Source organism: Eremothecium gossypii, chromosome V, assembly GCF_000091025.4.
Source record: "Eremothecium gossypii ATCC 10895 chromosome V, complete sequence".
Lineage (NCBI taxonomy): Eukaryota > Fungi > Ascomycota > Saccharomycetes > Saccharomycetales > Saccharomycetaceae > Eremothecium > Eremothecium gossypii.
The window spans coordinates 403,355-422,205 of NC_005786.2; the positions used below are offsets into that span (position 1 = coordinate 403,355).

Genomic DNA, 18,851 nt, shown 5'->3' on the forward strand with positions numbered 1-18,851 from the left:
GCCAAAGTTCGACCAAATCCATGTGTTCTCCTTTTGACAGAGAGCAACGGTCCCCTATCAGTGTCGGGCATCTCCGCGTACGTCCGCCGCACTACTGGAAGTGTTTTAGCTATTTAGCGGCAGTACGCTGCGTTGCCGGAACGTAATGGCTATGTACAACAGTAGGGGCTATCCGGTTAGACACGCACTTGCTGCTCTGCAGGTACGGGTGTGTGCTCGACAGTGCTCAGCAACTCGTCTATGATGGTGTCTGAGTGCTTGTGGGCCATGTCGAGGCGGTGCAGCACGTTTCCGTCGTGTCCAAGCACCTCCAGCACGCAGGGCACGGGCTGTTTCTTATCGCTGTTTGCCACGCGGTGTACCTGGATGTCTAGGCCGGGGTTGTAAAACTGCAACGTCGGCAGATGCTCGCGCCACAGCTTGCGCGCCCCCATGTGGCCGTTGTGTGATTGCGCCTGGAACGTCAGCTTAAGCCCAGAAACCTTCGTGGTGTCTACCAGCACCTGGGGTTTCGCGGTCCCGCAGATCCGGTTTAGGAAAGCAAGCTGTTTCTTAACGTTCGACATCCTGGACGGTTGCTATTGCAGGAGGTTGCGCACGCTCGGAGATCTAAGCCAAGCTGTGTTGCGGTGCGATGAGCAGTGTTCGAGCAAATCGTTTGAGCTCGAACACCGCAAATTTTTTCAGCGCAAATTGTACGGTGATGCCCATCACGGGAGCTGGCACATGGCCAGACGGTGACCGGAGTTGAGGTCAGCGGGCGCGTGGCGCTGTGCAGCGATGGGCGGAGGAGCGGGTGTCCGGCGTATGCAACCAGGGGCGGCGCGGGTGAAAGAATACAGCGTTGAAACTATGGACGACTAGAAGATAATGCTAAAACACAGGTGTGCCGTGAGCCGGCGGCGTGCAAGTGTCAAAAGTCGGAAAATAGCGCCTGATACTGGTCTTCGCCCAAGGCGCCGTAGTTTGCGTCCTCCTCGGGGTACCGGTCGTACTGGGAGGTGTCGCCCTGGCCAGCGTGGATCGGGGGCTCGTACGGGGTTTCTATGTTCCTGCAGAGGAGCTTGTCCCATATTACCTCCGAGAACCAGGGATGTGCCTTCACGTCCTGCGAGCCGTTTTGTAAGTTGCCGAGCCGCTTGCTCAGGTCGCGGGTGATGAGCTGGGAGAGAAGGTCGCGCACCTCGGCGTTGAAAAACGGCGGGAACTTGACTTCGGCGTTGAGGATGTTCTCGTACGTCCCCATTGTGTTCTGGTCGTAGAAGGGCGTGTAGCCGGCCAACATCTCGTAGATCAAGATGCCGAAGGACCACCAGTCGACAGACTTGTTGTACGGCTTGGTGCTGACCACCTCGGGCGCGATGTAGTCTGGCGTACCGCACAGCGTGTACGTGACGTCCGGCACGTACTTGGCAAACCCGAAATCCGTCAGTTTGATGTGACCATTCTTATCCAGCAAGATGTTTTCGGGTTTTAAGTCACGGTAGATGATGTCCTTCGAGTGGAGATACTCTAGTGCAAGGCAGACCTCGGCGGCGTAGAACTTGGCGACCGGGTTCGGAAAGCGCTGCGACTTCCGGAGCAACGAGAAGAGCTCGCCGCCTTCTATGTAATCCATGATCATGAACACCTGGTGGGCGTCCTGGAACGTGCCCCACATCCGGATGATGAACGGGTGCGAAACCACCGACAACATCTTCCGCTCGTCGTTGGTGTGCTCTACCTGCTTCAACTTCACTACCACGTGCTTCTTCAGCACCTTCATGGCGTAGAAGCGCCCGTTGTGGTTGGATCGGACCAAATGCACGCGTCCGAAGCTACCGGTACCAAGAGTGCGCAATATCTGGAAGTCGTACAATGTGTACTTCCCCTTCGTCGTCCTGCCCTCCAGCTTCCTGCCACGCAGCTGCCTCCCGCTTTCCTGGGCCCACTCTGCGCGCATGATATTCTTGCACAGTGACCGACTTTCCATGGAGAGGCCTGGCATCGTCGACGAGGCGTCCTGCTGCGGCACAATCTCCTCGGTTGCAACGCGAGGTTGGACGAAATGCGTGACGTCTGCTGTCTCCACCATTCGAGCTCGCTTGATCTCGTTGTTACCAATTTTCTGTAGCTGAGAACTACGTCTCTTTGATGGCTTCGGATTCGGGAAATTTATCTTGTACCTAGTATATCTCGTCTGGAGCGCTGATCGTCCTTGATGGCAGTAGATGAAAGTTTTTCTGCGTCCGTTTTTTTCAGATATATCTCAGTCCTGGTGCCCCGTTGTCGGTGCTGCTCTAGCGTTAGCCCACCCACTTGTGTCTTTCCGTGTTCCCTTCGTGCTCTCCTTCAATCCTGCTTGGCCTAGCCCTTGCTTTCTAGGGGCTGCGTCGGGGCGACACTCCCATTTAAATCCTACGCCACAAGATTTTGCGCACTCTGCCTGACCCGAATATCGATATCTCGCAACAGCGCAGGGTTTCTCGCTATACCTGACTGACATGCGACTTCCTTACGCCTCAAGACAGCAAGCAAATGATCGCTCAAAACCATAAGCGGAACACATATGTAGTCAAATTCCTGTGCATTATTTACTCGAGAATATGGAAACTGCCAGGTTGAACGGTTCCCAGCGCATTCCAGAATCCATCTCTCGAGACTCGCTCAAGGCAGCGTAGACAATGTCCGTACGTCATACTCTTCACAATAGGCCAAGAAACAATTCTAAAAAAGGCAGCAAAGACGGCCACTCTCCAAGAGCATAGTCGACTGTGGGGCGGCGGGTGGGCCACAGGCGACACAGCTGCACAGCGCTCCCAGCGCCCTATACCCGTGGGCGGGATCGCCGCGCCCGGAGTCGCGCAGAAGCGAGTTAATTAGCTGCACCGCGGCGCAAACCGCTGCGGATCTGCCAGCGGTGATGCGCAGGCCAAAGCCATAAGCGGCAGTGTCGCGGCCGAGCGCCATTCCGCGCACGGCGAATGTGGCACGTTCGTGTATCAAGATTCCTTCAGGAAATGGCCCGAGGCAGTGCACAAAGTCATCATGATCAACCCTAGGTAGATGAAGATCTCCGGGCGATATGCGACGGTGTGCTCGTATAGGCTGAAGAACAGCGGCGCGAGGACCATGGACGCCATGCTAATTAGCATGCTCATGGCACCCAGCAGCGCTCCGGTGGCTTCTGGGGGGGCAAATTTCAGCAGTGCGGAATTGATAGTGGGGTACAGCAGGCCCGAGAATGCGTGCACGACCCCGTAGACATAGAGTGTGGATTCGTGGCGGCTAGCCGCAAGCAGCGCGGCGGCGGCGAGGCCCGCCCACAACGACCCTCGGATGCAGAGAATGTCTATTCTGTCAAGGTGGCGCGGGTCGGTCGAGTGCCGCCGCCTCATGGCCCGCAGAATACCCGGTGAGAACCAAAGAAATACCGCATGGCAGATTCCCAGTAGCGAGACGAAATAGCCCAATCTCTCGTCCGCCCAGTGGTACTCGAAGATGGCATACAGGACCAGAACCGAGGTGAGCGACTGCGAGATCGGTCCGAACACCAAGCTGATGAGTACAAGTAGAATAACCGCCCACGGAGACAGAAGAGAGCTGCCGTTTCCCTCCTGTGCGCATAGGCTGCTGAAAGGGGCGAAAAGGCCTTTCACGTGGTTTACTATCGCCATGGCATGGTGCTTGAGGAACCCCCGGAAAGAGGCGTACTGTCGATCCAACGGCAATCCCTGCTGGGCGAAATCGCTGCCACTTTCCTGCCAGCGTTTGCTGCGCCTGGGCTCTTTTATTACTAAGCTGGCGGCGATGAATAGCCCACAACACGCCAAAGCCACACAAAATGAAATGCTTTGGTACTTCTGAGTAATGCGAGTAAACAGAGCGCTGAAAAGGGGGCCGGCGCCTGCGACAGCGTAGATTACGCTGGTTATCGCCGTCATGTAGACTGTCCTTGTTTCTGCGGTGGCAAAGTCGGACACATAGCTGTTTCCTGTCGCAAGCAACGTCATAACGCCGCCGCCGAGGGCGTCAAATGATCGGACAAATATCATGACGCTCTTGCTAAAGGGGATAGCTTTCTGGAAGAAGAAGATATACCACAGAAAGAGGTACATCAGCTGGATAACCCCCATGTAGAGAAAAATCGGTTTTCTGCCGATGCGGTCAGACAGCCGTCCGAGCCATGCGGACATCAGCATGCACAAAATTCCTCGGATTGGACTTACCTTCTTGTCGATGTTTGAGAGCACCTCTTGGACCTGCGTGCGGTCGCAGCCGATAGTGCTTCCGTCTGGGGCTAGGTACTCGCAAACCTTGTCGAGGGACAGCGTTACGGTAGGCGTAAGCAGCACGCCACCCGACCCGCAGCCCACGCATATCAGAAAACAGATAAAGTAGATGTTCTGGGTCAGTGGGAACCTAGTGGGTCCTTCAATTGCCTCAGCCCGTTGCACATGCGCCTGCCGCACGGTTCCCTGACCTGTGACGCCTGCGCTTGCATTGCTCTTTATGTGTTCCTCTTCGTATAGCGTCCCTAACGTCGTCTCGCAGTATGAGTCGTCTGCTGTAGGCCAACGTGGTTCACTCAGTGGTAATAACGGCTCAGCCTCCATGTATTCGTCACTAGCAATCGTTGCTGTCTCATCCCCACCGCGAGACACTTGAGTCATGCTCTTTTTCTGCGTGAAAGTTTCCAATACTGGGCGCCAGTAAACCGATGGTGATAATAAATGTAGAAAGCAATTTCTGGGCTTTATTATATAGCTCTTCATGCAGTGAGAAGAACTTCACAGCTTATCATAAGTTTTATATAAATGTTCCCCCAGTGGCTCTTCATCTAGATGGTCACTGCCGTTTCCAGAAATTAGGGTAAATTGTGCCGAAAAATGATAAGAGGGGCGCCGCAGAAGAGACCAGTTAGTATAACCAATTGCCGACATGGATTACTGCGGTACTAAACGTGATTAGTGTCTTTTTTGTTGTTTCGAGGCGGCGATATCCATACCGTTGTCTCTGACATTCTTCAGTAGGAAATGGCTGAACAGTTCTAGTACGATCATGAACAGGGAAGATAATATCGCCAGGCAGTAGTTTGAGATGGTAACGCCGATATCCAGCCAGCTACCTTCCGTTCTTAATAGATAGAAGAAGTTCAGTGACAGAACATCGCTGGTAGATAATATTAGAGAAGACACAGTGTAGTCCTTTATATTCAGTTTCAAATTCATAATTCCGAGGGCCGTCGATAGAAGGATATAGGGAATCATTATTTTTAGAATTAAAAGAGCGCCCATTGGGAACGGATCAAACACGGGCATCAGTCTGTAGACCGAGTCCAAGGAAAAGGAGGAGATAGATGCAACATTTCCGGTGCCGAAGAAAGCAAATTGTAGGAGGAAAAATCCTATGATGGATATCCTGAGGAGTTGTAGCCAGTTCTGAGAGTTTTTTGCGATATTCTGAGCTTTAATCTTTGACTCTATCTCGATCCAAAGCATCAGGTAGTTTGTGAATAGAAGATAGAAAAATGACTCGAAAGATATAGTCAAGATCAGAAAAGTTGGCGCAAATGTTAGGTAAATGACAAGGACTCTGACTTGGTAATCATTGCTTGGCTTCAAATAATGCAAAAGCGGCATCAAAGAAAGGGATAGCGTTAGAATTACCCAGCCGGCTATTTTGGCATCTGTCGGGAGGCCTGCACGTTGTTGCAGGGAAGTCACAGACTTATTGGTAACAGCCAGCATCATGGCCAAAAGCAGAATTTGTAGCAGTATCACAATCTTTGTGTGTGAATTAATCTTCTTAGACACTCTCCATAGTGCGTAAAGACCGCTAGCCACGAGCAATAGCCCTGATACATTTATTTGAGTGAGACTTTCAATCTTAACAGCATCAAAAAGTGTAAAGATCGAGAGTGCCATGCTATTGGCGCCCCAGAACATATTTGTCTTCGCGTCCTTTATTCCGCAAAAGAACGGATATAATGCCAATAGGTTAAATATTATTGTGAAGATCCATCGGTCAAAATACCCGTAGACTATACCTTCATATATGGAAACTATCAGCGCGCATATGCCGATTCTCTGAAGCATTGAGACGCCCTTGAACATTTCCCTGATACCATCATGCAGTATGGTCGAATTTGTTAGAATCTGACTCCAGAAAAATAGCGGGAATAGAAGATACATGTAATAATTGAATGGAGAACGCTGGTAGTAGAGGACATAGTTAAGAGCAGCTGTCAGCGCACCAAATGAAGCGAGATTTTGGGGAGATGTCTTCATCGCATACTGTTTTTCTAGGATGAATAGCCGTAAGAAAATTGTGAAGGAGTAGGTAATCCACCCAATAAACCCCAAAGTCACTATGGACCTGATGAACCTCCAATTGTACGTAGTGAGGTACTGCAGCCCCTCTAGGGCTGTCTTCATCAACTCCTCTGATAATGCAATCGCCTCAGGTTCTAAATCTTCTTCTCCGTTCGCAATTCTGTCTATTAGATGCTCAATTTCTTGGATATAGGAGGAATGTGACTTTTGAGCAAACTTAGGGTATTCCTTGTAAACCAGTTGAGATTGAATCATTTCTGTCTCTTTCACGAGGTACTGTTCCAATATACTTAGTGCGTTTTTGTAGAGTGCATTCAGCTTCGTCCGCTCAGTTCCATTAACGTAAGCGAGAGGGAGCTCCCCGACAGAGTTCGTAGGATAATTCAGGCCAATAAGGTATGACATCAAGGAAGCAATATCTGCCTGGTTGACATCATTGCGTCTCACATGTGCCAGATCCCAATTTTCCGTGTAATTGTCATATACCGGCACGTCGTTTAGGACAGGCCTGTTCAGTCCCGCGCCCCATGCTACCAGGGGTGTTCTCGTATTGTTTGGATGGCCATCGCCATGCGAACCGAATGCACTCATACCATGATCAGCTGTGAACACAAACGCAGTGTCGTCGTCGCCAAAGAACTCGCGGACTTTGGGAACAAGCCGCTCAAGCTGACTGTCGATGTACTTTACGTTGTCGTAGTACTCGGCAGAATATGGCCTGTATGAATGCCCTGCAGTGTCGCAACCCAATAGATGAAGGAAGAAAACATTGCCATCCTGCATCATTTCATGGCGTAACTTGCTATCCACAGTGGCATTCCGAAACAAGGCATCCATGTGTCTGAAAACGTAAGCATCCAGCTCAATCGACGACTGCGTGAAGTCCTCAAACTCGTGGCCATACATCCACGCATCGACCTTGGTTGGATCAGACGCCCCACTCTTGAACATGGGGAGGATGTCGGGCGACCCAAATGAGTAAGTGTGCGTCGACTGGTTAAACACGCTATCAAAGTCGACTGGGTTTTCCTTCCACCCCTTCGTAACCGCGCTCACGTCCTCGTAAAATCCAGCAATCATCGCAACATGGCCCGGTCTCGACTCGGTCGGCATCCGCGTGTGCGAAATCCCGTAAGTGGCATTATGCTCCACCAGGCTTCGTAGATATGGCGCCAGAAATTCGGTTTTCCCTGTAACCGGGTGCTTCACCTTGTCAAAAGATGTGTCTGCACGCAGTCCATCGCCAACAATCAGGAAAAGCCGCTTCGCCGGCGGCTCCTCGTTGCTCTTGAACTGTCTCATCCCATGTACCAACGGCGACACGAAGTAAATGTCAAAGATCGACCGTAGGTAGAAGAGGTGAAACAGCAGCCCCACCAAGATGAATGCCAACCTGTGTTTATTCCACATTATGGCTTATTGTATTGGAATATTCTATCTTCCGGGAGGACAGCTTCGACTACACTAGTTTAAAGTCTTACATGAAGGTTTTTCTCAGCGCAGAACACTCTTTCGTGTTAACATTTTAGCTACTTCTGATATCTTACGTAATCCTTCGGCGGCCACCTTCGAGGTGAAAGCTATGTTATTGCGATTATTCGCCATCAAACTCAAGTGCAGTTACGTAAATGTCCAAGAGCTTTTTTCTAAAGTTAAAAGGTCCCAGAAGCATATGCGCTTCTCATTAAATTTGTAAAGGATTCAGCAACAATGCGTTGTCGATTCTGAATCTCATGTAACTTCATTACCACATCAAGATCATAGTTTTTTGCTTCGACATACGCAGCCATGTTTTCGACTCTCACGACCCTGTTCTCGAGCGCCTCATCGGCGGATGATCGGAGAGAAAGCGCCTGGATCAATTGTTTCTTTAACCGATTCGCTTTTGTGTTGAACTCAAGGATCTTCTCTCGGCACAGCTTAATGTCGGACTTGTCTAGGATGTTGCAGTGGAAGGACGGCATTGTAGGGAGTTCTATATCGGAGACCGAGAGGTCCATTGCAAACTCTGTTGGTGGTATCCTGTCTATTTTGTAGACGCGGGGGATAGACTTGTTAACTGGTTCCGCAAGGCTGCCTGACTCGTCTAGGGCGGGAGAGAGATGTCGCTGCGCGGGCAGGGGGATATTGCCTGGAACGTGGGTGGCCTCTGTGTTGAGCTTCTGTCTTTTTACGTTCATCCGGTCCAAGGTATCAGAGACGTTACGCATGTTGAACGTCTCGCGCTGCGGAGGCAACGATGTATTGAGTTCTTCGAGATTGATTTCCTTTGTGCCATCCTGTGGTATGGGTGCGCAGCGCGCCGTCGCTTTATCGCCTGCAAGCATGTCGGCGCGGAGTCTGGCTTCGTCCCCGCCGTCTTGCTCAACACTACTCTGGTCCTCCGAGAGATCTGTGACATGTTCCGTCTCCACAGTTGAGGGCGAGCCAAATATATTGACCTTCACCCTATCGCTAAATTTGTTGATGATGCTCTTTAAACCGTCTAGTGTATCTGTCTGGGACGTGGGCATCGTTTTAAGAGGCGAGGCCGACCTGGTACCGCGCCGTCGGGACTCAAATTTAGTTCTCGCATAGTGGCGATGGTCGGGACTGAGAAACGGGGAGCTGGACGGCTCTGGGGTCGCCTGTTTTCTGGGCATCTTTTTGGCCGGATATTCATCCGATGGTTTGCTTTCTGGGGCAGCAGGCACGCTATTCGAGATGAAGCGGGCACTGAAAGTAGACGATTTCTTGTTACCTGTCTCGGGAGGTGTGCCCGGGTTTCTCTGGTGCTGATAGCTCTTTGCCTTGAATGGCTTGGTAGCGGTTGTACTGCGTTGCGGCGTGCCATCGCCCGCCTGGGGACTACTCTCGGCCTCCGTCCCGAATCCGTAGGGCTGCTCCTCGTAGGGTTTGGCCTTCTTTGCTGCTCGTTCCTTGTCTGCGGCCACTGCTGCCTGTTGAGCCCGCGTCACGGGCCTGCTGCCCGGCGGTTTGTAGTTTAGCGATGAGCTCGAGTTTGAGACGTAGGTGTGAAGCCCCTTGGCTATAAGCTGCCGGTCGTACTTCAATCGCTTTTCTTTGTCGGTGAGCACAGAATGCGCATGCGCGACCACCTTGAATAATTCAGCCGCTTCCTTCGACTTTGACTTGTCAGGATGTAGCTCTCGAGCCAGCCGCATGTATGCTTTCCGGATGTGCAGTTCCGAGGCCCCAAAGGGCAGACCTAGCAGTGAGTAGTAGGTGGTCTCATCTAGCCTGATTCTTGCTGTTTCCATGGTACAGCGCGGTCTTTAACGACCCAGCTGGTATTTGCTGCACTTCTTACTGTGTTGTATGCGCGCAGCTCAATCACTTCAACAGTGAGCGATGTACATGTACAAAAAAAAGGATATTCGACCTCGGTGAGGATTGAACTCACGATCTTGCGATTAACAGTCGCACGCCTTAACCAGCTTGGCCACGAAGTCTCCAATGGCTCTGCGAGGCTCATGCCGGCCCAAGTCCAGCCGTTTGTGCACGTGACGGTATCTGTAACGCAAGTATACACGCTTGGTAGCAATTGCAGGTTGGTACGCTACGGGACTCTAGTAACTACGTGCGAACTTTTGGTCGCCTGGTACTTTTCCACTTGCTACTGACTTTTGCTGTCCAAAGTTGCAGCTATCGCACAAATTTCAAATTGCTGAACGTTTCAAGTTACTAGACAGTCATGACCTGTTTCCATGGAGCAAGTTCGGAAGTGTAAGCTATTTCAGACTCTGAAAACAAAAACTCAAACGAAACGTACTGGAGGCTGCTGACTGCGTAATAAATATTTAAACGGGTAGTCTTGTCGATATTTCTCTTATATATATTATATGTCTCTAGCCAGTCCCAAGCCTTCCGCACGATGCTGATCGAGACACAGGTCGCTACTCGCCGGCGAGTACCACGCAGAAGGGCCATAGGTTTACCGCACCTGGTAAAAATAATCCGTCCTGATACAATGTCCGATGCGGGGGAGTTTACTGTGTCTATCGACATTCCAAATCGGATGCGGCAGGTGCACGAGTCCTTTTTGTGTCAGCGCGCGATGCCTTCGCTCACCTCCATGAACTCCAACATCTCCGATGAGGACTACGAGCACGACCTGGTGTTGGCATTGCGGGAAAGCTGCGTCTGTCACAACCCCATTGAGACGATCGCAGTCGAACAGGACTTCACCATTCCGACGAGCTACTTCACGGACGAGGACGTGTTCGCCTTCGGCGACGGCTTTGACTTTCCGCCTTTGTTCCTACACAACGAACTGCATAGCGTGCTGGTCGCGCCTGCAGACCTTGCGCTTGGATCCGCCGGCGCAGGTTTCCGGCCATACGCCGATTGCCCGATAGCGATGCTCCAGGGCGCCGCTGTCTCCTTTGCGGCAGAGTTCTATTGAGGATATCAAATGAGTAATGTATAATACTACTTCCCGCAGATGGTAGCGGAGTGTAGGAAAAATGTTCCGTACTGCATAATACAATACTACGGTCGCGTTCGCGCGGCTGTGTCACAACGTCATCGCCAGGAGGGTCAAGTTATGATGTGTCAGCTATGACGAAAATCTAAATAAACACTCAGAAGTATGTAAGGAAACGTAACAGCGAACATTCAACGGCATCTTCGAACAGGGGGCACGAGGGACCTCCGTTCCATACATAGTTGCCTGCAGTTCCGTGCCTGACAGAGTATGCAGGTCTGCCACGCAGACGCCGTGCCCCGAGGAAAAGGAACACGACCGGGAGCGTTCGGCAGTACGAAAGGCGTGCGCTAGCCAAAGGAATGCGTAGAATTGAAAGAACGGACTATGGAAACTATTTGTTAAAAGATATGATATATTGCGCTGAGGCAAGACGAATAAAAGGAGAGTTGGAATCGAAAAAAAAGGTGCAATATTACAGATTAATGAGTGAATGCAATTAGTGATTTATGCACGATGCAGAGTGGGCACCTCTTAGCAAGTGACCAGGTCGATAGCCTGTAGCTTGATTGGGGAGCATTGTGGCGCGATGTTCTCGTCATATAGGTTGTAGAAGGAGCCGGATAGACACTGGTAGAAGACATCGTTGTCGCCTAGCGCCAGGTTGCCCTCTTGGGTGATGGACCAGCCCTTAGCGTAGATAGCACCGGCCTGTGGTGGTGGGCCGTCGAACTGGAACTGTCTGTTGGCAACAATGGCACCGATTCTACCGGCGCCGTCGTATAGGACACCATCCTTGAGCGTCAACTCCAGAGTACCCTCGGATCTGCAGGACACGGCGGTCACAGGGTCCTTGCTGTCGTGCTTGTCGTCGTGAGCAGGAGCAGTGGTAGCCTGGACCTGGCCGTCACCGATCTGGGAGGCTGGGTTCGAAAGGGTGGTGGTGGATCTGGTAGCCTGGATCTGGCCGTCGCCGATCTGGGAAATAGCTGGCACGCTGGTCTTCGTTGTAGCCTGGATCTGGCCGTCACCTATCTGCGAGACTGCTGGAACGGTGGTCTTGGTGGTAGCCTGGATCTGGCCGTCGCCGATCTGCGACACGGCTGGCACGGTGCTCTTGGTAGCCTGGATCTGGCCGTCGCCGATCTGCGAGACTGCTGGAACGGTGGTCTTGGTGGTAGCCTGGATCTGGCCGTCGCCGATCTGCGACACGGCGGGCACGGTGCTCTTGGTGGCCTGGATCTGGCCGTCGCCGATCTGCGACACGGCGGGCACAGTGGTCTTGGTGGCCTGGATCTGGCCGTCGCCGATCTGCGACACCGCGGGCACGGTGGTCTTGGTGGTAGCCTGGATCTGCCCGTCGCCGATCTGCGAGACCGGCACTGCGCGCTTGGCCTTCGAGGCCTTCTCTGTGGCGAGCGGTACCACGGCGATGCCGAACGTCGAGGCGTACGAGGTGATCGCTCCAGAGTAGGTGCCCGTAGGCGTCAATGTGTCCCATGGGTCTCCTGCCACATACGACGAAAGCGCAGAGGAGGCGAAGAGAGCCGTAGCGGCGAGAGCAGATTTCTTGATTTGCATAGTAACTGTGTGGAAGCTGTCTGCTGGTAAAGCTTCGAATGGAGGGAAGCGATTGATTGGTGTTGAGTCGAGTTTTGATCCCACCAGACTAATGCCATATGCCCTCTTTATATACAAGCAACACCTCCGTCTGATCTACTGTTCTTAATTTAGAAAGGCTTCGATGCTGCTGCTCCCATTTCTCAGCGGGGCGTAGTTCCTGCAGCGACCCGGCAGCACTGGTAGAAGCCTCGCGCTGTGGCTGGTGAGCGGAAGCAGCTTCGCTCGCTGCTTCCAAACTTAGAAGCACCAGCCACACACTTCGGAAATATTTGTGACGCCTGCAGGGTGCCGCGGAGTGGGGCCCGCGCGTATTCTGCGCAGCAGCGCGCAGCCCAAGGCACGTACCAGCACGGCCAGCGGAATAATTTTCCTGTCGACATGACGCAAGCGGTCGCTGCACGAACCGAGGGCACGTGACAGGAGGGACAAACTGAGTCACGTGGACAATGGCCTCGGGGACCCGGGTGCCGCCGCCGCGGGACAGACGGCTTTCGAGGCCGGACTAGGCCAGGGCGTATAGCGGTGCGGGCGCGGACCCGCGGCGGCGGTGGGCCGCACGCCCGAGCGGACGGTGTGTCGGGGTCCGCACGACGGCATTGCGCTTGCCGTGTAGCTGCGGCAACTGCCCGCAGTTGCCGCGGTGGCGCGCGGCGGCCGGACCTCGGGACTGGCGTGACGGCTGGCGGGCTGGCCTGTCGCGGGCGTCGTGATGGCGGCCTGGCCGGTCACGTGACCGGCGCCGGCGAGGCCGGCGCCTGGCGCCAGACGCCGCTGCCAGGCCAAGGGCGCGCGCTCTTTCGAGGCGAGCGCCGACCAGTCGCGGCAGGCGTCGACCCACCCTGGCCGCTGTGGCCGCCGGCGCCATTGCAAGTCGCTAGACGTCTAGACGTGGCGCGCCAGCGTCACGGGAGCGCTGGCACGGTGGGCATACACAAAAGCAGGCCGAGAGTGGCGCCAGCGGGTGGCCAAGCGAAGCTGTAGCCGGAAAACTATATAAACGCGGGCTTGTCGTGGAGTGTAGGGATCTGGTCTCGAGAAAGTGAGCATTTGATCGCCGAACAGGTATCGCCAAGGTCAAGCAACTCACACATCAGACGAAATGCAAGTCAGAAACACCATTGCCGCATCTACTCTTCTAGCCAGCACCGCGATGTCTGCGTACATCGCCGGCGAGTCGTGGGACGGGTTGATGCCCGAGAACGTCTACGAGGGCGGCATCACGGACTACCCCTCCACCTTCGGCATCGCCGTGGTGCCACTAACGCCCCGTGTGTTCGACGGCTCCAAGAAGCGGGACCTATCGGCGGTTGAGCAGATCATCGACGGCCAGGTGCAGTCGAAGTCCGACAGCGTGCCTGCCTCCGGTGCGGTGGCCCAGATCGGCGACGGGCAGGTCCAGGCCATCACGCTAAAACAGCCACAGAACGGGCCAGAGAGCCAGCCAGATGAGAGCAGCGACAAGCGGTGCCCAACGCCCGCCGAGTTGGAGAACATTCTAGCGTCTGCATCCGCCGAGCGCGACCCCAGCGACCCCGTCAACGCGTACTCCTACCGCTACGAGGGCACGCTAGAGATGTCGCTAAACGACTCCGTCCTACGCGACGGCCACGGCCGCATTGGCTCCATCGTCTCGAGCAGACAGTTCCAGTTCGACGGCCCACCACCCCAGTCGGGCGCCATCTACGCCAAGGGCTGGTCCCTAACGCCCGAGGGCAACCTAGCGCTAGGAGACACCGACATCTTCTACCGCTGCCTATCCGGCAACTTCTACAACCTTTACGACCAGTCCATTGGCGGCCAGTGCTCGCCGGTGCACCTACAGGCCATCAACTTGATCAGCTGTTAGACTGGCACACCCACCGATGCATTTTCATAACAATAAGCTAGCATAAATATTCAATACTACCCGCAAAAAACAAGCTCGCACCCGGGTTCGAACTGGGGACCAACAGATTTGCAATCTGCTGCGCTACCACTGCGCCATACGAGCAACTTGTGTTCGTATAGCGCCTGCCAGAGCTTCTAGAACCACGTCTTACTCCCGGTGCCTCGGAGAATCTGCGCATGGCTGGTATATGTAGCCAGTCACAGAACGATGGCAACGAACACAGGATCAGAGTTGATCCCAGGCACCGCCGTCAGGCCACCGCCGGGCGATGTGCCAGCCCTAAATTTGATTAGACACAGCCAGCTCGGTACGTAAATAGTACGAGCGCCACACTCACAGCCACGCGCGACCCTGGCCAGCATTCAGCCGCGGCACGGGTGCTTGTCCTTCGGCACCGTTCTACCCGCTGATCAGCTGTCTTGGCTACGCCTCTGCCCGAATTTTCTACTGCGAATTTCGTCTCCATCTGCCTGCTGCTTTGGGATTTTACATAAGAAGACACTCAGGACATCCCGGCCATGGGATAGAACCTAGAAGGGCCCAGCAGCTGGCTCCCCGTCCATCGACGCGGAGATGCTATTTCGAGCGCTGACTCCGCACCCATTGGTGCGGAGAGGCCATTGGATTATCGGCAGGACTCACAGGTGACTACTGCTGGTTAGGATACAGCGCCATGAGGTCACGATGTGCAATTTAGCCATATGCGTCAAAACTGCGCGGCGCTGGCTAGTGTGGCTTCCCCGCCAATCGGAAACATCTGGCATCTCCGCCTCACGTCAGCGCTCCCGCGTTTCGGTGATTGGTTCGCGCGGTAGGGCTTGGAGGGAAGGCGCTCTTAACCGCGCGCTGTACACTGTGCCATTATTCGCGCGGTGAGCGGCATGTGCCGCTCACCGCCGGCCTGCTCGTCTAAGACCCTGTTGCCTTGCTTCGTTCTACGGGGGCCGGGTCGTCCGACAGCGCTGCCGCCGCTGAACATACCACTTCTCAGCATTGTCCCTGTGGACGCATTGCGTGCTTTCTGGTTGCAAGAGACATGCAACAAGACAATAACGCTCGAGCTCGGTAGCCGGTCCTGCCTTTCGTGGGTATAGGGTGCCGAGGCTGTGTTGCCCCAGCAGCCCATCTGGGCCAGCCGGGGTACATGGGTTGATGGGTTGTCACCTTCGAGCGCACACAGCAGCCGCAGCCTGAGCGGGCGAAATGTCAGCGCCAGCGTACGCTGCGCGTTGAGTGGCACACAATGGAGCGTACACGCGGCGGAAGATCGCCTTTCGACCTGGTTTGTCGGCCCGAGAGAAGAGGTTGGACAGCAGCGCCCCACATACATAGCGCACAACGGCGGCATATGGCGGACGTGCACTGTTTGTAGATAGGCTGGCTGTGGCAGAAGTTCACGGGCCTGCCAGCGCCGTAGATATCACCCGCCCGCCGGAGCTCGCGCCTGTCTACCAGGCCACGGCCACATAGACACCACACAGACACCAGTAGACTCTACAGACCCCAGTCCACGCGCTGACCTGCCAGTGTCCTCGGTGTGGCACGTGGCAATTTCCCGCTGCGGAGCGGAAACTGCCAAGCGGGTGGGGCGGATCGTTGGCATCACAGGTTCCGCTGCAAAGCCCTTCTCAAATTCACAGGGGAAATTTTTCATCCTACAACGCTGGAGGAAAGATGCTGCCCAGAGCACCAAATTTATAAGTAACTCACCTCGCAGTAGGCCAGCTCATCAGTCCAGGCTTTCACAGCAAGCTTCTACAGCACACGCGGAGCAAGGCAAGGCAGAGAGTGCACACAGTAGACCATGGCGTCCCCTATTAAGACTAAAAACCAGATAGATGGAGCTCCTACTCCCCAGAATACGCCAGCCAGCGTACTCAAGGAGTCGTACTTGAAGAACGGCAACCCTCTGCAGACACAGCAGGCGACCACGAGCGTGCCGCAGACGATTAACGAGGAGGAGATAAACGCTGCGCTCGCCAAGAACCCGCAGCTGTTGGCGACCATCCAGGGCAAGCTGGGGTCGCTGCTCGGCCAGGACTCGGGCTACATTGCTTCGCTGCCCCGCAAGGTGAAGGACCGGCTCTACGCGCTCAAGAAACTACAGCAGGACATCTTCCAGCTGGAAAAGGAGTTCCAGCTAGAGATGTTCCAGCTCGAGCACAAGTACCTGCTTAAGTACGCGCCCCTGCACGCCCGGCGCGCGGCCATCGTCAAGGGCGCGGACGAGCCCACGCCAGCGGAGGTCGAGGCCGGCCGCCTGATCGAGAAGGAGAACGAGACACCGGCAATTATCGACGACGACGCCGACGAGGGCGACGAGTCCGACGACGCGGAGGACGAGACCGGCACGCCCGGCGTGCCCGGCTTCTGGCTCACCGCGCTGGAAAACCTCCCCATGATCTCCCAGACCATCACCGACCGCGACGCAGAGGTGCTGCACTACCTCGCCAACGTCTCCATGGAGTACCTCACCGAGGGCAAGCCCGGCTTCAAGCTGCTCTTCGACTTCGCGCCCAACCCCTTCTTCGCAGACCCCGTGCTCGTCAAGACATACTACTACCAGCCCGAGCTCGGCTACTCCGGCGACTTCATCTACGACCACGCCGAGGGCACCCCCATCCAGTGGGCCTCCCACGAGGCCAACGTCACCGTCGTCGTCGAGAAGCGCAAGCAGCGCAACAAGACCACCAAACAGGTCCGCACCATCGAGAAGCTCACCCCCGTCGAGTCCTTCTTCAACTTCTTCGACCCGCCCGCCGTCCCGCCCGCCGACGAGAGCCTGGACGCCGACGACGACGACGAAGAGGTCGTCGGCCTCGAGTCCCGCCTAGCCCTGGACTACGCCATCGGCGAGGAGATCAAGGACAAGCTCATCCCCCGCGCAATCGACTGGTTTACGGGCGTTGCACGTGAGTTTGACTACGACGACGACGAAGACTCCGACGCAGAGGGACACTTCGACGACGAAGACTCTGACGTCGACGACGACGACGACCATCCGGCAGAAGCCGCCGATGAATCCGAAGACGACGATTTCGCCGCTTCCGAAACTCGTCCCGGCGACAACCCTCCGGAATGCAAGCAGCAGTAGTTGCGTTCACTCGGCGCTAAGGTCCCGTTTCCGGTGAGAGCCCTCAGCCCCGGAGTTGCAGGTGCCCCGCCGCCCGCGCGACGGGGATAACCCTCCCTCGGCGGACCCTTATCGCCAGGGGGAGCACGCCACTTTCACATGGGCCGTGTAGGGGACATCCCGTTTGGCGATGCGTTGCGGTTTCAAATGCACCGCCCGGGACGGCATATTTTACATAACTATGTAGGCTCTAGCACTGAATTTAAGCTCGTCTCGCAGACTCAGAAGTCGCATTCGCAAGCAAGCAAGCATGGCCAAGACACAGACCCTGAACGTAGCGAAGAACTCGCAGACCGCCTCGGTGGCGAAATTGGTCGCGGACTCGCCGACCTTGTCGCACTTGCAGCGCTATGGCGCCGCAGACGCGCTCGGGCGGTGGCTGCCCTGGACACTGGTGTCCACGGTCGCGACGCTGGTGGTGGCGGTGCTCGCGACGGCGAAGCAGTACCTGGTGGACGCGCCCGGGACGCCGGCGGCGGTGAAGGGGGCGTGGGTGCGGCTGTTGGCGGGCGCGCAGGCGCTCGACGCGGCGGTCAGCACGCTGGTGCTGCGCGACGGCGTGGACGCGTTCCGCGAGCAGTACGTGCAGCACGGCACGGTCGGGCTGTGGGCGGCGTACTTCGCGCTGGATTTCACGGCGAACGTGTCGAACTACGTGCTTCGCGGGCTGGTGCGGCCGCTGCGCGTGGCCTACGAGCCGCGGCGCGAGGAGGCGACGACGCCCGCGAGCTCCGCGGGCAGCGACATGCCGCACCTGCGCGAACTGACCAACACGACCAACGCGCTGCGCCGCGACATCTCGAGCAAGTACATTGAGCCCACGCGCAGCATGATTGAGTCCTACCTGGAGCCGACCCGCACCAAGATAGAGGCCGAGTACATCCACCCCATCAACGAGCGCGTGGAGTCCACCAAGACCCTCCTCAACAGCACGTACGACGCCGCCTACGAGACCGTGTCTCGCACCTACGAGGGCAACCTGAGCTCGCACGAGAGCGTGTCGCGCGCGCTCGTGTCCACCGGCGTGGACCTCGGCTCTAAGACCCTGGAGAAAATTAGAGCCGTCACCCGCAGTGCGGACGGACAGCCCACCGAGACTGTCAACGGTGCCGGTACCAACGGGACCCACAAGACGAACGGTGTCGCCCACGGGGCGAACGGCATCCACCGCGCCGGCATCAAGGCCCACGCCAACGGCAACGGCAAGGCCGCTGCCGGCGACGAGAACGCCGCCTAATAGGCTATTCGCAACTCCAGGGCGTATTGTTAAATGTTTTCTACTATGTTTTATTATTATTACTGTCGCCGCTTAGATTGATGCCGCGGCTGGGCACGGTGCCCCCGGCCAGACATATACCCTACATCGTACTTTGAGTTTGTAAGTTTTGTATACATAAAAGTGTTACAGTTGCAGCCCCTTCCACCACGCGGAGTTGTGATTGGCCAGGACTTCGGACGCTCCGCGAG

General features: G+C 55.5%; 10 protein-coding genes and 2 non-coding genes across 12 annotated transcripts; 4 read left to right on the forward strand and 8 right to left on the reverse strand.

The window, feature by feature from the left end:
* Positions 1–176: 176 nt before the first annotated feature.
* MRP49 (mitochondrial 54S ribosomal protein mL61) lies at positions 177–566 on the reverse strand (the record flags this gene model as incomplete). Its single annotated transcript, NM_210099.1, has 1 exon — positions 177–566. The coding sequence occupies one exon, from the start codon at positions 564–566 to the stop codon at positions 177–179; it is 390 nt and encodes a 129-aa protein (NP_984745.1).
* A 347-nt stretch (positions 567–913) lies between these two features.
* Positions 914–2,074, reverse strand: AGOS_AEL115C (cAMP-dependent protein kinase; the record flags this gene model as incomplete). The annotated part of the gene is made up of 1 exon (NM_210100.2): positions 914–2,074. The coding sequence occupies one exon, from the start codon at positions 2,072–2,074 to the stop codon at positions 914–916; it is 1,161 nt and encodes a 386-aa protein (NP_984746.2).
* Positions 2,075–2,981: 907 nt separating this feature from the next.
* On the reverse strand, positions 2,982–4,754 carry AGOS_AEL114C (uncharacterized protein; the record flags this gene model as incomplete). Its single annotated transcript, NM_210101.1, has 1 exon — positions 2,982–4,754. The coding sequence occupies one exon, from the start codon at positions 4,752–4,754 to the stop codon at positions 2,982–2,984; it is 1,773 nt and encodes a 590-aa protein (NP_984747.1).
* A 192-nt stretch (positions 4,755–4,946) lies between these two features.
* On the reverse strand, positions 4,947–7,724 carry MCD4 (mannose-ethanolamine phosphotransferase MCD4; the record flags this gene model as incomplete). The annotated part of the gene is made up of 1 exon (NM_210102.2): positions 4,947–7,724. The coding sequence occupies one exon, from the start codon at positions 7,722–7,724 to the stop codon at positions 4,947–4,949; it is 2,778 nt and encodes a 925-aa protein (NP_984748.2).
* A 242-nt stretch (positions 7,725–7,966) lies between these two features.
* Positions 7,967–9,574, reverse strand: JJJ2 (Jjj2p; the record flags this gene model as incomplete). The annotated part of the gene is made up of 1 exon (NM_210103.1): positions 7,967–9,574. One exon carries the CDS (start codon positions 9,572–9,574, stop codon positions 7,967–7,969), a length of 1,608 nt encoding a protein of 535 aa, NP_984749.1.
* A 118-nt stretch (positions 9,575–9,692) lies between these two features.
* Positions 9,693–9,766, reverse strand: AGOS_t0103. Its single transcript has one exon. It is a non-coding gene; the product is annotated as a tRNA-Asn (tRNA).
* Positions 9,767–10,188: 422 nt separating this feature from the next.
* Positions 10,189–10,719, forward strand: AGOS_AEL111WA (AEL111W-Ap; the record flags this gene model as incomplete). Its single annotated transcript, NM_001355322.1, has 1 exon — positions 10,189–10,719. The coding sequence occupies one exon, from the start codon at positions 10,189–10,191 to the stop codon at positions 10,717–10,719; it is 531 nt and encodes a 176-aa protein (NP_001342264.1).
* A 555-nt stretch (positions 10,720–11,274) lies between these two features.
* AGOS_AEL111C (AEL111Cp) lies at positions 11,275–12,321 on the reverse strand (the record flags this gene model as incomplete). Its single annotated transcript, NM_210104.1, has 1 exon — positions 11,275–12,321. One exon carries the CDS (start codon positions 12,319–12,321, stop codon positions 11,275–11,277), a length of 1,047 nt encoding a protein of 348 aa, NP_984750.1.
* Positions 12,322–13,462: 1,141 nt separating this feature from the next.
* Positions 13,463–14,209, forward strand: AGOS_AEL110W (AEL110Wp; the record flags this gene model as incomplete). Its single annotated transcript, NM_210105.1, has 1 exon — positions 13,463–14,209. The coding sequence occupies one exon, from the start codon at positions 13,463–13,465 to the stop codon at positions 14,207–14,209; it is 747 nt and encodes a 248-aa protein (NP_984751.1).
* Positions 14,210–14,281: 72 nt separating this feature from the next.
* On the reverse strand, positions 14,282–14,353 carry AGOS_t0104. The gene has a single exon. It is a non-coding gene; the product is annotated as a tRNA-Cys (tRNA).
* A 1,702-nt stretch (positions 14,354–16,055) lies between these two features.
* Positions 16,056–17,345, forward strand: NAP1 (histone chaperone NAP1; the record flags this gene model as incomplete). Its single annotated transcript, NM_210106.2, has 1 exon — positions 16,056–17,345. One exon carries the CDS (start codon positions 16,056–16,058, stop codon positions 17,343–17,345), a length of 1,290 nt encoding a protein of 429 aa, NP_984752.2.
* A 289-nt stretch (positions 17,346–17,634) lies between these two features.
* On the forward strand, positions 17,635–18,621 carry PLN1 (Pln1p; the record flags this gene model as incomplete). The annotated part of the gene is made up of 1 exon (NM_210107.1): positions 17,635–18,621. The coding sequence occupies one exon, from the start codon at positions 17,635–17,637 to the stop codon at positions 18,619–18,621; it is 987 nt and encodes a 328-aa protein (NP_984753.1).
* Positions 18,622–18,851: the final 230 nt, after the last annotated feature.